Here is a 14,601-nt window from a genome sequence, read left to right on the forward strand (position 1 = left end):
CCTGAGAGGATCCTCCTGTTCAGATTTGTTCAACTGTGTAGAAGTCGGCGCACTTTAGAAGCAAAGGACTTGGTTGGTGCAGTGAAAGAATCTCTGGAATTGTCGGATTAGAGGAGGGAGGGAGGGAGGGAAAGCAAGTATTCCTGAGAGACTGGATGTGTCAGTGCAGGACATGACTCTCCTCAGATGCAGGAGGCAGAGACAAGGGGATCACTGCAAGTCCAAGGTTGGCTGAGGCTACACTTAGTTCCAAGCTTGCTTGAGCCATGGAGTGAGATCTCATCTCGAAAGAAAGAAAGAAAGAAAGAAAGAAAGAAAGAAAGAAAGAAAGAAAGAAAGAAAGAAAGAAAGAAAGAAAAGAAAGAGAGAAAGAGAAAAGAAAAGAAAAATTTTGGCTTAGAATAGAGCATAGTACACACAAATCCCTGAGCTTAGCACTGTATATACTGAGCTTGGGAGCACACCCCACAATACCAACGTGGGGCAAGAAGGATCAGAAATTCTGTTAGACCAATGACTAAGAGGTGGGAGGGTGGAGCTAAACGTTGAAATCAGCAGGAGTGGTGGCAAGTGGGGGTAACGAGGGAATTGCCTGGGTTATTTATTAAGCTGTAAGAGGGAAAGCCTCAATGTTAATAGGTCATGGCTACAGGAAAACAGAGAATGGTACAGCCTGTCCTGCTTCAGACCATCCTTACCTCTCACCATTCCCTCTAGTGGGCTTCTGATCATGGCAGACACTGACTTCCTGGAACTGCCCATCTTGTCTCCTGTCCTTGAGTGTTGCACAGAATTCCACCATCCATAACCCAGTAATGGCACCTTTTCCCACCACCCAGAAAATCTCTTCTGTTGTCTCATTTTGGATTTATTTACCCCTTGGAAACCTTTTCTCCAGTCCACCGAACCTGGGCTGAGAACACTCCTGAGCTTTGTAATGTTCAGGAGTTCATACACTGTGGTCTATTTACCCTCTTTATATATATATAGTTCCCCACCAGTAAAAACTCTCTGAAGACAGCACAGGTTTTATTACATCACTAGTACCAGTGCCTGACACATAGTAAGTGCTCTGTAGTATTGTGGTATGAATGAACTTGTTAAAAATAATGTCCTTAAAGAATTGGTCATAGAACTTTAGAGCCCGAGGCATAATTAATTACTTTTTTTGTGTATAAACGAGCTTCTGTTCCTTTTTAAAAACCTTGTAGATGCTATGTTGCTAATTTTTGTAGTATAATTCTAGTTCTTATATCTGAGGTCTCTAAACCTGACCCCACCAAACACTTTCTGGACATAGAGAACCTTACTGAATATTGAGACTCCTGTTTTTAGTTATTTAAGAAAAAAAATGGAGGAAGTGAAGTCAAAGCCTTCAGTTGGCTTCATGAAGTTTGTAACCCTAAAAATATGCAAGAAGAAAGTTATTGTGGAGTAAGATAAGGTACCTAATGTGAAGAAGAGCAAAGCCCATTTATTAGGATTTCTCTTTTTCCATCTAATAATTTGAGTAGCCATCTGATAAGAATTAACTAAGATGTGTAACAATACTAATTACATTGTATTGGATTCCTGGGTGCTTACCATGCTTGTCTGCTTATTATACCAAACAACCTACTAAAATAGGAATTAATATAGAGTGCTGTGGGAATTTATTTCATTTTGCAAGCAGTACAAAAATATTCAAATTCTGTGTGTTAGTTTAAAAAGCAGTACATTGGGGGATAACTTGTTGGAGGGGAGCCTTGGACTTTAAAATTCAGTATTCCGAAATCCAGTACTGCTTTGGGTTATATTGTGAAATAGTTAAGTTTCTGGAAGATCACTTGATTTGAATTGAATCTGAAAAGTCTCTGTGTGTGTGTGAGCATGTGTATTCTGCTCCCTCCCCCCCACCCCCGAAAGCCTCTTTGCCTTTCATTATAAAAGAGCCTGGTACTGCTTTCTGTTTTAAAATTTCAGCTGGAAAATTACAGAGTACAAACGTTTGCCCATCAGTTTTTTTCTTCAGAGACAGAACTATGTCTCCCAGGGCGAGCTGACATTCGAGTGTGTCTGTCGGTGGGAGTTGTAGTTTGTGGCTCTTTGCTTTTACCTCTGTAACTACATATACTCGGGCTTCTACACAGTGCAACTGAATTTTAAAATACCATCTTTCTGAGTTTCCGTGGTTGTTTTCAAATTTTCCAAAGCTCTGTTTCTTTCTGAGCCATTCTGGAGGGGGGGTGGAGGGGGGTGGTAAGGAGTTCTTGGGCATAACTTTTTAAATTTTAGTTAAGTTGAAACAGTATGTTTATACCGGTTCCTGTCAAATGAAACCCCATCCCCTCAAGCCCCCAAAGGCAATCCAGATACCCACAAATGAGCACAACCTGAGGATGGGGGCACTTCTGTTGGTTAGATGAAAGCCAGCATTTCTCAGGAACTTGTGAAACTAGTTCTACCAATGGAAGTCGTTTCCCTTTTTCTCAGGCAGAAGCGACTTCTGGCTGGCTACCTGTGGTGCCTGTGAGCATGTCCAAGCCCATGCTGGCCTTCAGGTTCCTTCAGCACCTGGTGCATTGGTTACACATTTCAGAGTCTTTGCTGGCATCTCCTCCCCTACCCCAAACTCCTCCCTCACGTGCTTTCCTCCCCACAGCTGCTCATTCTCCTTCCAACCCACTGCCCCCACCCCTTTATACTCTACTCCTGTTCTTCTCATTATGTTGTTTATCCCGTTAATCTGCCCTCTCTGGACAGCCCTGGCCGAGTCCAGTCTATTTCTTTGTTATCTCCTTCCTTCCCTCTCTCTCTCTTCCTCTCCCTCTCTCCCATCCCTGCCCCCCCACCTCCTCCCCTCCCTTTCCCTCCTTTTCTCTCCCCTCCCCTCCTTCTTTTCCTCCCTCCTCCTCCTCTCCCCCCTCCCCGTCTCTCTGTCTCTTTCTCATCTATAATAAAAATCTCCCATTAATCATACCAAGGAGCAGCCATGTCATCAGTTTATACACTAAAAATTGATGTGTCTGAACAGATACATTCTTTAAAAAATAATTCTTGAAACTGTCTTAACAGATGACTTAATCTTTGTGCACTTTTATAGTTACAAAATTGATCCAACATTACACAGAATGTATTTCTTTATCCCTAACCTATGTACAAGTTCACCTTGTTTCACTGCCTTGCATTTGTGCGGTATGTTTGTGTATCTCTTCATTTAAGTAAAGGGTTACTCCTAGCCTTGAGCATGCTTTTTGACAAGCACATGATGATGTTGCAGCCTCAAGAACCCTCTGCATGCCACCTATTTGTCTCTCTTGCTAACCACTGCTAGCATCTTTTCTTTCCTTTGGCCTTTGTTGTGGTTGGTTGGGTTTGGTATGGAAGTTGTGGTTGTGGTTGTAGTTGTTTCTCCCATTTCTGAAGCTTTGCCTCTTCTTCTCATGTAGATAGGGTTATACGTGTATCTTATTATATTTATACCGATAGCTTCGTAAGATTGACTTCTTCAGTTTTCAGTGTTTAAGGCCCTTTTATCTGTGCTAAAGGCTTATGGGCTTCTGTCTTTATTACCAGTAGATGCACCACAGTTACCCACTTATCTATTATGTGACATCATGAATGTCACCTGTCTTATTTTATTATGGATTGACTGCTATAAACATTTATACTGTTTTATTTTGTATGCAGAAGTAGGTTCTCAGTACAGTTGGGTACATGCCTAGGAACAGAGATTGCTGTATCATATGCTCAAACTGTTTAGCTTTATAAGAAACAGACAAATGTTCAGTGTCCATGTCTCTGCATGTGTACTCTTAAAAATCATACTGATCTCTGGCTGGAGAGCTGGCTCAGCACTTAAGAGCACTGGCTGTTCTTCAAGAGGACTTGGATTTGATTTCCAGAATCCACATGGCAGCTCACAGCTACATGTAAATCCAGTTCCAGGGGATCTGAATCCCTCTTCTCACATCTGTGAGCACCAGGCCTGTGGATGGTGCAAGCCATACATGAGGCAAACACCCATGCACAGAAAATAAATGTTTAAAAAAAAAAAACAAAAACCCAAGCTAATCCAAAGCCTGGAAGCATGGACTCTACACTATCACCAGTAGTTTCCTTAGCAAGATGAGAAAGCAGAGTACCATGTTTGCTGACATTTTAATTTTTTTTTAACAACAAAATCTTACTCTATGATAGTTTTACAGTCTTTTTGCCAAAACAGTTTTTTAGTTTGCGAAAATAAAAATAATAATGAACCAACAAGAGCAAAACCAAAGTGGTTCAGTCTACTTTCAGTCTTACGTGACAGGAAGTTGGAGTATTGTATTCTCTGTATTCACAGGATTGGTAGAATGCCTTCCAAAGGTCAGTCTTCAGGACTACACACTTAACTGGCCTTGAGATACCAGCAAGACTTGGGATAATGAATATCCATCCTGAAGCTAGTTTGTGTCTGGAACTGTGTCAGGCAGTGTCTCCTGTGTTAAACCTTGTGTTTCCTACCTAAGACTTACAGCCTTGACTTAACTTGTGGCTTTAACTGCCTTCTGTGCCTGCGTGGCTCTCTGGCATTCTCGGTTGCCTTTATCCTTCCGCCCTTCTTCCCAGCACGGAACTTCCACTCTGTCCATAATGCTTTCCTGTTTTCTATAGAATTCCAGTGAAGGGTTTAAGAGGTTGTCCTAGACCAAGTGACAGTCAGGAAAGGTGCTGGCGTGCAAGCTACAGGCTGATGAGAAAAGAATTTTGTCTGGATTTTATCCCATCCTTCAAGGTGAATTTTACACGTGTTAGAAGGTTTCTGACTGTGTGTGTGTGTGTGTGTTCCAGTACATTTAAAAGACTTTTCTGTGGATTAAGTTGAGTTTTTAAGACTTAAAAAAAAGAGACTTTAAAAAAAAAAAAAGAGAGACGTTAATGTATAATAAATTCTGTGACATTAAAAATCACCACAAAGACCTAGAAATACAGCTTGTCTAGCATGCATTTATCCCCATGCATCAGTGAATGAATAAATAAAGTCCTCATAGAAACCATCAGTTCATTGTGAAAGATGATTATTATGTTAGTGGATTTTTTTCAATAAAAGTTGTCAGTATTAAATATTATACAATTAAGTACTTTATCAAGTACCTATTATAGTTGAAAAGGAAAGAGGGGCACTCTGTTCTGACAGGAACCTCATTGCCTGGTGATCAGCACACAGCCATTTGACTTTCTGAGCTGGATCTTTTTATAATTAAATTAATTGAATTAAATAACATGTGAAGGATTCTAAAAACCATAAAGCAATAAAGGTGTAATAGCCATCGTCATTGTGGAGTCTTTCTTCTAATACACATTATAATCGACTGAGTAAGAATCACAGGAGTTCAATTAATTCTGCTTATTCTGTAACCTCTTACCATGTTTTCTGTACAGCCTCACTGGCATGTGGATAGCTCAGTATATACAGTCTTCCTACAACCCAGGAGAGATTAAAATGCTCAACTGTAGCAAGAGTTACAAGACCTGAAGTTATGGGTAGTTCTTTTATTCAAGGACAAAAAAGAGAGTGTAAGAAGTTGTGAAACTTCTCTGGTTCTGTTTTTCCTAAATGCATTCATGGTTTGAGGAGCAGTGACTAAAGATGGGGACTTGAAGAATGTTCTTAGTCCACCTCAGTAGGACTATGTGAACTCATCATTCATTTGTCATTGGAACTTTCGTTGGACAGTAATAGTTGTCCTCTCTTCTGCTTGTCTGTCTTTACTGCTTTCCACCATGCTTTCTCAGCCTCTGGGTCTTTCTGAAGATGTCTTATCTAATAGTCTCCTCCTGCATCTTTGCTCTATGTATCCCCTTTCTTTGTCTTATTTCTCTCTTGTGATTTACTCAGTCCAGCAGATTACCAAAGTTATTCTTGCCACATACTTTTTTTTTTTTTTTTTTTTGCCAAAAGTTGACATTTAACATAAAGGTAAAGAGGTTATCAGTAATTGAACTTCATTTTTCCATATGGAATACAACGGGTCACAGTGAAAATGAGATATGATATTAATGATAAGAGTATAATGTTTTATGCTGTTTTAACAGCTTGTGTGAACAGCTTGAAGTGTTCATAAGCTTTGACATGAAATTCTATTATGTTAGATGTATGGAATCAATAAGGATACACAACATCTGTGAGATTAGTAGGAACTACAAATGAACTATTATATGGACCATTTTAGAATAGCCACTTAAGATTGTGTATTGCATGTAGGAAGTATATTTTTATTTTTAAAGCAATAAAAATTTGTATCTACACTAGATCTTGGTAGAATGCACACGCCACCAAGGTGATGGGAGGAGTACAAGTTCAAGTTTTTCAAACCAGCGTGTACATTATATACCATACCACACTTAAGGACAAAGTGTACTTTTAATGTGTCAAACAGTTCTTAGAATAATGTGGAAGCACAGATATTTTAAGTCCACATACCATTTAAGCTAAGAATTCTATGTTTAGGTTACCTTATTTGATAAGCTGATACATGCTGAAATATTTGTAGGGATATTCATTGTAGCACTAATTATAGCTTGACCAAGACCATTATAAAATAGTGGTTTTTCTTCTGAGGATTTGTATGAAGGATGTGATCAAAGCTATGGATAGATATAAAGCTATGACATAGTTACTCCTTTGTTAATAATTACAGAATGCTAAAATCCTAGATATACAACAGTAGTAAATTGTATAACCTGTATTCTATAGGTAGAAGATTGCAGCATTGCAAATGTTGTAGAAGAGGGTAGTGGGATCATCTTCCATTACACACAGGCATACACAGTCACATGCATGTATAGATGGGGAGGGGTAAGCATGGGAAAGATTGCTTTCTCTGGGAATTTAGACATGAATCATTCAGGTTTATTTTTTATTTAGTTGCTTGTGGTTATAGTATAAAATTATTTAGTGGCTTGTGATTATAGTATAAAATGAACATAAAGGTTTTGGCCAAATGGAAATTGTATTTATTTATTCATTTATTGAAATTCTTATCGCTCCATGCTGCCAGCCTGGTCTCAGATCCTGAGTTCAAGGGATCCACGTCTGCCTCCAGTGGTCAGGGCTGCAGGCTGGTACCATGGTGCCCAGCTCATTGGTTCATTATTTAAACTGATACATGATAAAGTTACATATTTGTGAGGTTGGGACTGGCAGGTGGATACACTGTATATGCACAGGTCAGAGTAAGCCTGTCTGTCACCACATTTGTGGTTGGTTTGTTTGTTAATATACGGCACATAATTTCCTGTAGTCACTGTATTGTACAGTAGAATGCCGGATTTATTTCCTCAATCTAGCTATGCTTTTTTCTTTCCTTTTACTGAAAAAATAAACCACATATAAAGAAAAAAATATTATAGGAAATACAGTAAGAGAGGTGAGACTAAAGTAATTTTTAAAAAGACCTTTGTGTATTTTCTATATTTAATAGGAAAATGAGTATATTCATTTTACTGTAAATAAAGATTTGGATGTTTTGTTTTACTAAAAGCATGGTTGATAGGTAATTTATTAGCATAGTACCTAATAATATTTATACAACTAACAAACTTGAAATTTTCTGTTTTCATTTTTAGGCTAGAAATGTACATACAGGAGAATTAGCTGCAGTAAAAATCATCAAATTGGAGCCTGGTATGTATTTCTGTAGTGTGTATGTGTGTATTTTGCTAGGGATTAAACCCTATCTACTGTGGGTATGTTATATCAGTTTTTAATATAGTTATAAGGTATGAATATTTTGTATTTTTTTCCTCTTTTTTTCTTCCTAAAATAGTCTTTATGTATTCTTTCAGGTCAATAGAATATTTCCAATTGATCATATTAAATTATGTATTAAATTGAAAGATAGTCACAACTGACGTGACTGTTTTGTTGCTAAAGAAAATTTAATTTGAAAAGTACATGTTCAAAAGTTTTTAAGTTGCATCAACTCACAGTGACAAAGTAATTTTCTATAGCAATTATAGTGAACATTTTAACTTCATCTTTAGGCGTTAAAAAAGTGCAATTAGGGGCTGGAGAGATGGCTCAGCAGTTAAGAGCACTGGCTGCTCTCCCAGAGAACCTGACTTCAATTCTCAGCAACCATGTGGTGGCTCACAACCATCTGTAATGGGATCCGATGCCCTCTTCTAATGTGCACCATGTATGCACACAGAATACTCATAAATAAATAATTTTTTTTTAAAAATTCAATTAGAACTCACACTCACAGCCCTAATTAACATTCTAGGGGACACTGAATAAAACCAAAACTAGTAAATGGGAGAAAGACTATAGGCAGGAGACAGGGCTGCTGGGAGTGGCAGGGGAGTATGAAATGTGAAAGAACAAAGCTTTCTAATAAATATGAATTTAAAGCATTAATTATGGAAGAGCCAGTGGCTTTGTAAAGAAAAAGTCAGTTAATATCCAAGATAATGATAATCTGTACATAAGCTATTCCCCGATTGGTTTACTTTTTATAAATAAGATCTTAGCTCAGTGCTTATTTGATCATCACTTTACGTTTCAGAAGATTATTTTTAAACACCTTGAGATATTTGTTTTGAAAACAAAAATTACATAAAACCTGGCCAGTTCCTGAAAGTGTTAGACCAGGGGGTGAGTATTTGGTGGTCTTCTCACCAGGTGGTCGCCTGGTTTATAAACTGAGGCATGTATGATAGTGCGTGGTTGTAATTATGAGGGATTCTTAATCCGAGTGGCTTTTGTATTTCAGATACTTATTTTTTTATTTGCATCATTTCAATAGACAGATACTTGGAAATAACCTATTTTGGAATGACACCATACCTTTTCTTGATACAATAAGAAATTGTGATATTTCAGAATTCTTTTACTATTTCATGTGATAAGTATAGACTGATCTCTAAAATGTCACCAACTAAATAGATGGGACTGTGAACAAACTTGCCTGGAGGAGTTGTTTGAGTAAACACCTCATGTTGTGTGCAGGGGGCTGGGATGGATCCAAGAGGAAGCACAGATACTTATCTCTTTGCTGCCCATAGGAAGAGCATAGGGCCTATACTGACTGATTTACTGGCACATGACTGACTTTTGATTATAATTCACCTTGGTAAGTACATTTTAAAAATCTGCAGGTCTCATTTACATATAGTGTAGAAAATGATTCAGTAAAAAAAGAACAAGATCAAAGCTAAGGAGGTGCCTCTCTGGGTAAATTACTTGCCTTGCAGTTGTAAGGACTAGTGTTGGGTTCTCTAGCAGCCTCAAATCTTTGGTGGGTGTGGAGGCCTTTCTGCGATTCCAGCACTAGCAAGACAGAGATGGGATCCCAGAGCAAGCTGGCTAGCTAGACTAGCCAAATGGCTAAACTCTTAAGTTCAAATGAGAGACCCTGGCTCAGTGTATGAGATAACAAGCCAACAAAAAAAAAAAAAAAAAAAAAAACCCACTGTCAGTCTCTGGCCTGCATACACACATACTCACACATGTATGTTCACCAAGAAAAAGAGAACTGGATCATGTATGATACTCTTTAGCTTAATGGTTAAATATGGGGTAATAAATTAAGCCTCTTTGAAAGGTTGGAACTCTCACTTCCTTATTTTGTAAAAGCCATTGGTTTCCTATTAGAGGTCACCCATGAAGAGTAAGTAGTATTTAATTCTTCTTCACAAAGGAAACAGATTTCAGTAAACACTGATGATGTAACACTAGTGTTTCACCATTTTGTTTGTATGTGTGACTATGTACGTGAGTGTGTGTATTTCTGTGTGTGTCTGTGTCTTTGCCAGTGTCTTTGTGTGTCTGAGTAGGTCAGAGAACAACCTTGGGTCCCTGTCTTCACTTTCCACCTTGTTGGAGATGAGGTCAGTCTGTTCACTACCACACACACTAAATCTCCCTATCTTCTGGGGAGTCTCTGCTCCCACCTTACATCTCGCTGTAGCACTGGAGTTGTGGACACATGAACCACACCTGGCCTTGTAAGGGTTCTAGGAATCTGAACTCAGGTCCTCAGGCTTGTGCCACAAACACTTCACCCAGTGAGCTATCTCCTCAATATTTGACCATTTTGTAAAACTTTTTATTGATTCTTTGTGAATTTTACATCATGCACCCCCACCCTTCCATATCACCCTCTGCCCTTGCAACCTCACCCCTCCCCCACCCCCAAAAAATAATTTTTAAAAAAAAATCTCACTGTGGAAGCTGCGGTATGTCAGAGCATGCCCTTTTGTCCACACATCTTTCCTTGCAAATGTTCATTGCAATGAGTCATTGGTCTGGATCGAGGCCTCTGGCTTCTGCTACACTGTCACCAGATCTTCACCGGGACTCCTCTTGGATACGTGGCAGCTGTCAGGTCTCTGGGTGTCCTCAGGCATCCTGCCATGCTTCTCAATGTCGGCCATTTCTCTAGGTAGTTAATTACGTGTCACCTGCTCTGCCTGCCCTCTGTCAGGTTGTTTATCATCATCATCGTTATTGTTATTATTACTGATTTTTAGATGTTGCCTGCACTTTGAATTTAGTAACTCTTCACATCTGTCTGTCCTCAGTGCATCCTTATTTTTGTACCAGCTTCTGGTATTTTTCTTGCCTGCCTAGAAACTGTCTTCCTTTCTCTCTTCTCTTTGCTCCCTTTTTATTATGTTTTTTGTTGTTTTGGTAGTGGTGTTGTTGTCATTGTTGTTTTGGTCTTTTGAGGTAGGGTTTTTCTGTGTAGTCCAGGCTGTTCTGGACCAGGCTAGTCTTGAACTCAGAAATCTGCCTGTCTCAGCCTCTCGACTGCTGGGATTAAAGCTTTGCACCACCACTGCCTGGCAGATAATTATATGTTTTTAAAATTTAGCTGAAATTCCTTACCGTTGTCTCCTTCCAAACTTATCTATTAAAATCCTCTTTTTTTCAAATGTTATTTATTTATTTATTCATTTATTTTGCAATAACATTCAGTCTTTTAGTTTGTTTTTCTTCTGGAGACAGGAGTCTCAGTTTTGGCCAAGGTAGCCTCAAACTTTTAGGCTCAGACATTCCTCCTGCCTCAGCTTCCCAAGTAGTTGCAACTACAGCAGACTACAGTAAGTCTGCCACTTACTATGCCTGACTGTAGAGAGGAACTCCTAAAATCTCATACACAGTTTTGTCTTACAGAACTAATGCCATTTCTGATGGTTTTTACATGGACATGTTATAGATACTGATGGTTTGGGGTCCAGGCTTCCACACTTTAGGATGGTGCCTCCAGCATTGCCTGTTAAGCATTAAGGGCTGATGAAGAGTTCATTGGCCTGTGCATGGTGGTGGCTCTGCCCACTTCACCTTGCCTTTGACATTGTTTGTTGAATGTGTCTTTTGTTGTGTCACTTAGCTCATCGTGTCTTAACAGCTATTTGTTGACTCTTAGTACATGAGAGAACCATTCAGAGTGTAGGAATGGAGAGGATAACAGCAGGGCATAGGACTTGAATTTGTATTTTACAGGGGGAGGCAGAGCACAGGAATTAATGTATGATGCCGTGGTTGCCCAATAATGCTCATATTGGTAAGTGGCTTGTTTTCCTTGTGACTTGTGGGCTCTGTCCTCAATACTGCTAGTGCTCCCAGTGCTCTGTCCTCAGACATCCACCCCAGGTGCTCCCAGTGCTCTGTCCTCAGACATCCACCCCAGGTGCTCCCAGTGCTCTGTCCTCAGACATCCACCCCAGGTGCTCCCAGTGCTCTGTCCTCAGACATCCACCCCAGGTGCTCCCAGTGCTCTGTCCTCAGACATCCACCCCAGGTGCTCCCAGTGCTCTGTCCTCAGACATCCACCCCAGGTGCTCCCAGTGCTCTGTCCTCAGACATCCACCCCAGGTGCTCCCAGTGCTCTGTCCTCAGACATCCACCCCAGGTGCTCCCAGTGCTCTGTCCTCAGACATCCACCCCAGGTGCTCCCAGTGCTCTGTCCTCAGACATCCACCCCAGGTGCTCCCAGTGCTCTGTCCTCAGACATACACCCCAGGTGCTCCCAGTGCTCTGTCCTCAGACATCCATCCCAGGTGCTCCCAGTGCTCTGTCCTCAGACATCCACCCCAGGTGCTCCCAGTGCTCTGTCCTCAGACATCCACCCCAGGTGCTCCCAGTGCTCTGTCCTCAGACATCCACCCCAGGTGCTCCTAGTGCTCTGTCCTCAGACATCCACCCCAGGTGCTCCCAGTGCTCTGTCCTCAGACATCCACCCCAGGTGCTCCCGGTGCTCTGTCCTCAGACATCCACCCCAGGTGCTCCCGGTGCTCTGTCCTCAGACATCCACCCCAGGTGCTCCCAGTGCTCTGTCCTTAGACATCCATCCCAGGTGCTTCCAGTGCTCTGTCCTTAGACATCCATCCCAGGTGCTCCCAGTGCTCTGTCCTCAGATATTCCACCCCAGGTGCTCCCAGTGCTCTGTCCTCAGACATCCACCCCAGGTGCTCCCAGTGCTCTGTCCTCAGACATACACCCCAGGTGCTCCCGGTGCTCTGTCCTCAGATATTCCACCCCAGGTGCTCCCAGTGCTCTGTCCTCAGATATTCCACCCCAGCTGCTCCCAGTGCTCTGTCCTCAGATATTCCACCCCAGCTGCTCCCAGTGCTCTGTCCTCAGATATTCCACCCCAGCTGTTCCCAGTGCTCTGTCCTCAGATATTCCACCCCAGGTGCTCCCAGTGCTCTGTCCTCAGATATCCCACCCCAGGTGCTCCCAGTGCTCTGTCCTCAGATATCCCACCCCAGGTGCTCCCAGTGCTCTGTCCTCAGATATCCCACCCCAGGTGCTCCCAGTGCTCTGTCCGCAGATATTCCACCCCAGGTGCTCCCAGTGCTCTGTCCGCAGATATTCCACCCCAGGTGCTCCCAGTTCTCTGTCCTCAGATATTCCACCCCTGGTGCTCCCAGTACTGTCCTCAGATATTCCAACCCCAGGTGCTCCCAGTTCTCTGTCCTCAGACATCCACTCCTGGTGCTCCCAGTGCTCTATCCTCCTAGTGTTCTGTCCTAAGAGGTCTACTCCATGCTTCCAGTGCTCTCCTTACCCTGACTTTAAGTTATGATAGTGCCAATTCCCCTTTTATGTTGCCTATACAGGTCAGCCAGCCTAGCATTTTATACTTTAATACTTCTGAAGTCATTGGGTTTTTGTTTGTTTGTTTTTGCTTTTTTATTTATTTATTTTAGGCGTTTCATTTGAAAAAAAAATTATAATTTGGTTATTTTGTAACCTAATCTGAACCTTTCCCTTTGTAATAGATGACTCCATTAATATATATATTCAATATGTTGTTACTTATAGCATGTTTGATCTCACTTCACCTGTTTATTTGTTTTTCAAAACAGTGTTTTTCTGTGGAGCCCTGGCTGTCCTGGAACTCACTCTGTAAACCAGGGCAGCCTCAAACTCAGAGATGTGCCTGCTTCTTTTTTTTATGGCTCTTATTTTGTTCTTAGTCTTTCCTTCCCTGTCTGTAAGTTTTTTAATTTCCTGGAATTTAATTGGCCTGAAATTTCTTTTATTTTTGCTGTTGATAATTTGGAAGAAACATAATCTAGTTTTATCAGAGAGTGGTCTATGAAGTTTTGGAGTAGCAGGCTTCAATCTGTACAACTCTATTAAGAAAGAAGCTTGTATAGTGGTACACGCCTTTCATCCCAGCACTCCAGAAGCAGAGGCAGGCAGACCTCTAAGTTCAAGGCTAATCTGGTCTATAAAATGAGTTCTAGGAAATGCTAGGACTACACAGAGAAACCCTGTCTCAAAAAGACAAGTTGAAAAACAAAACAAACAAAAAAGGAATTGAACAGAGGCATGGAGAGATGGTCCATGGTTGAAAGCCCGGCTGTTCTTCCAGCAGTGTCCGGGTCAGTCCCAGCACCCACATGATGGCTCACAGCTGTCTGGACCTTCAGTTCCAGGGAACCAGATACCCTATTCTGCCTTCTGGGGGTAAAAGGACAACACTGACTCCCCAGAATTGCCCTCTGCCTCCCACACATGTGCCATGACGCTTGCACACTCCTCCACAATAATAAAAATAAAATAATATAAAAAATTCCAAAAGGACCAACCAGTGTTGGACTTTGTAGATTTAATGATGTTGAGACTTACATACTTTTTTTTTTTTTTTTTTTTTTTTTTTCGAGACAGGGTTTCTCTGTGTAGTCCTGGCTGTCCTGGAACTCATTCTGTAGACCAGGCTGGCCTCAAACTCAGAAATCCGCCTGCCTCTGCCTCCCAAGTGCTGGGATTAAAGGCATGCACCCCCACTGCCCAGCAGTAATGTGGTAATTTTAATGAGATGATTGCTATAGTGTACGGCAGTGGTTCTCAACCTTCCTAATGCTGCAACCCTTTAATACAGTTCCAAATGTTGTGGTGACCCCAACCATTAAATTATTTCATTGCTACTTCATAACTATTTTGCTACTGTTATGAATTGTAAATAACTGATATTCAGGACATCTGATATGCAGCCCTAAGGGTTGTGACTCACAGGAGGATGTATGTCGCTAGAAGTGGGGTTTGAGAGTTTAAAGACACTCTTTAAACTCTGAGTTGGCTCTTTCTGCTTCCTACTTGTGGCTCAGGATGTGAGCTCT

At 41.1% G+C, this 14,601-nt stretch overlaps 1 protein-coding gene across 2 annotated transcripts in view; it reads left to right on the forward strand.

Annotated features, from left to right (window-relative positions):
- Nucleotides 1-14,601, forward strand: part of Map4k5 (mitogen-activated protein kinase kinase kinase kinase 5) — a 92,442-nt gene that overhangs the window by 11,218 nt on the left and 66,623 nt on the right. Inside the window, exons 1-2 of one of the 2 annotated variants that reach the window (XM_076941813.1) lie at nucleotides 7,591-7,648; nucleotides 11,474-11,534. In XM_076941813.1, coding sequence (XP_076797928.1) covers nucleotides 11,501-11,534 — 34 coding nt within the window. In that variant the 5' untranslated portion in view covers nucleotides 7,591-7,648; nucleotides 11,474-11,500. Of the gene's footprint in view, nucleotides 1-7,590; nucleotides 7,649-11,473; nucleotides 11,535-14,601 lie in introns of those variants that run through there. The other variant, XM_034514003.2, reaches the window with a different exon arrangement.

Source organism: Arvicanthis niloticus, chromosome 11 (assembly GCF_011762505.2).
Source record: "Arvicanthis niloticus isolate mArvNil1 chromosome 11, mArvNil1.pat.X, whole genome shotgun sequence".
Classification (NCBI taxonomy): Eukaryota; Metazoa; Chordata; class Mammalia; order Rodentia; family Muridae; genus Arvicanthis; species Arvicanthis niloticus.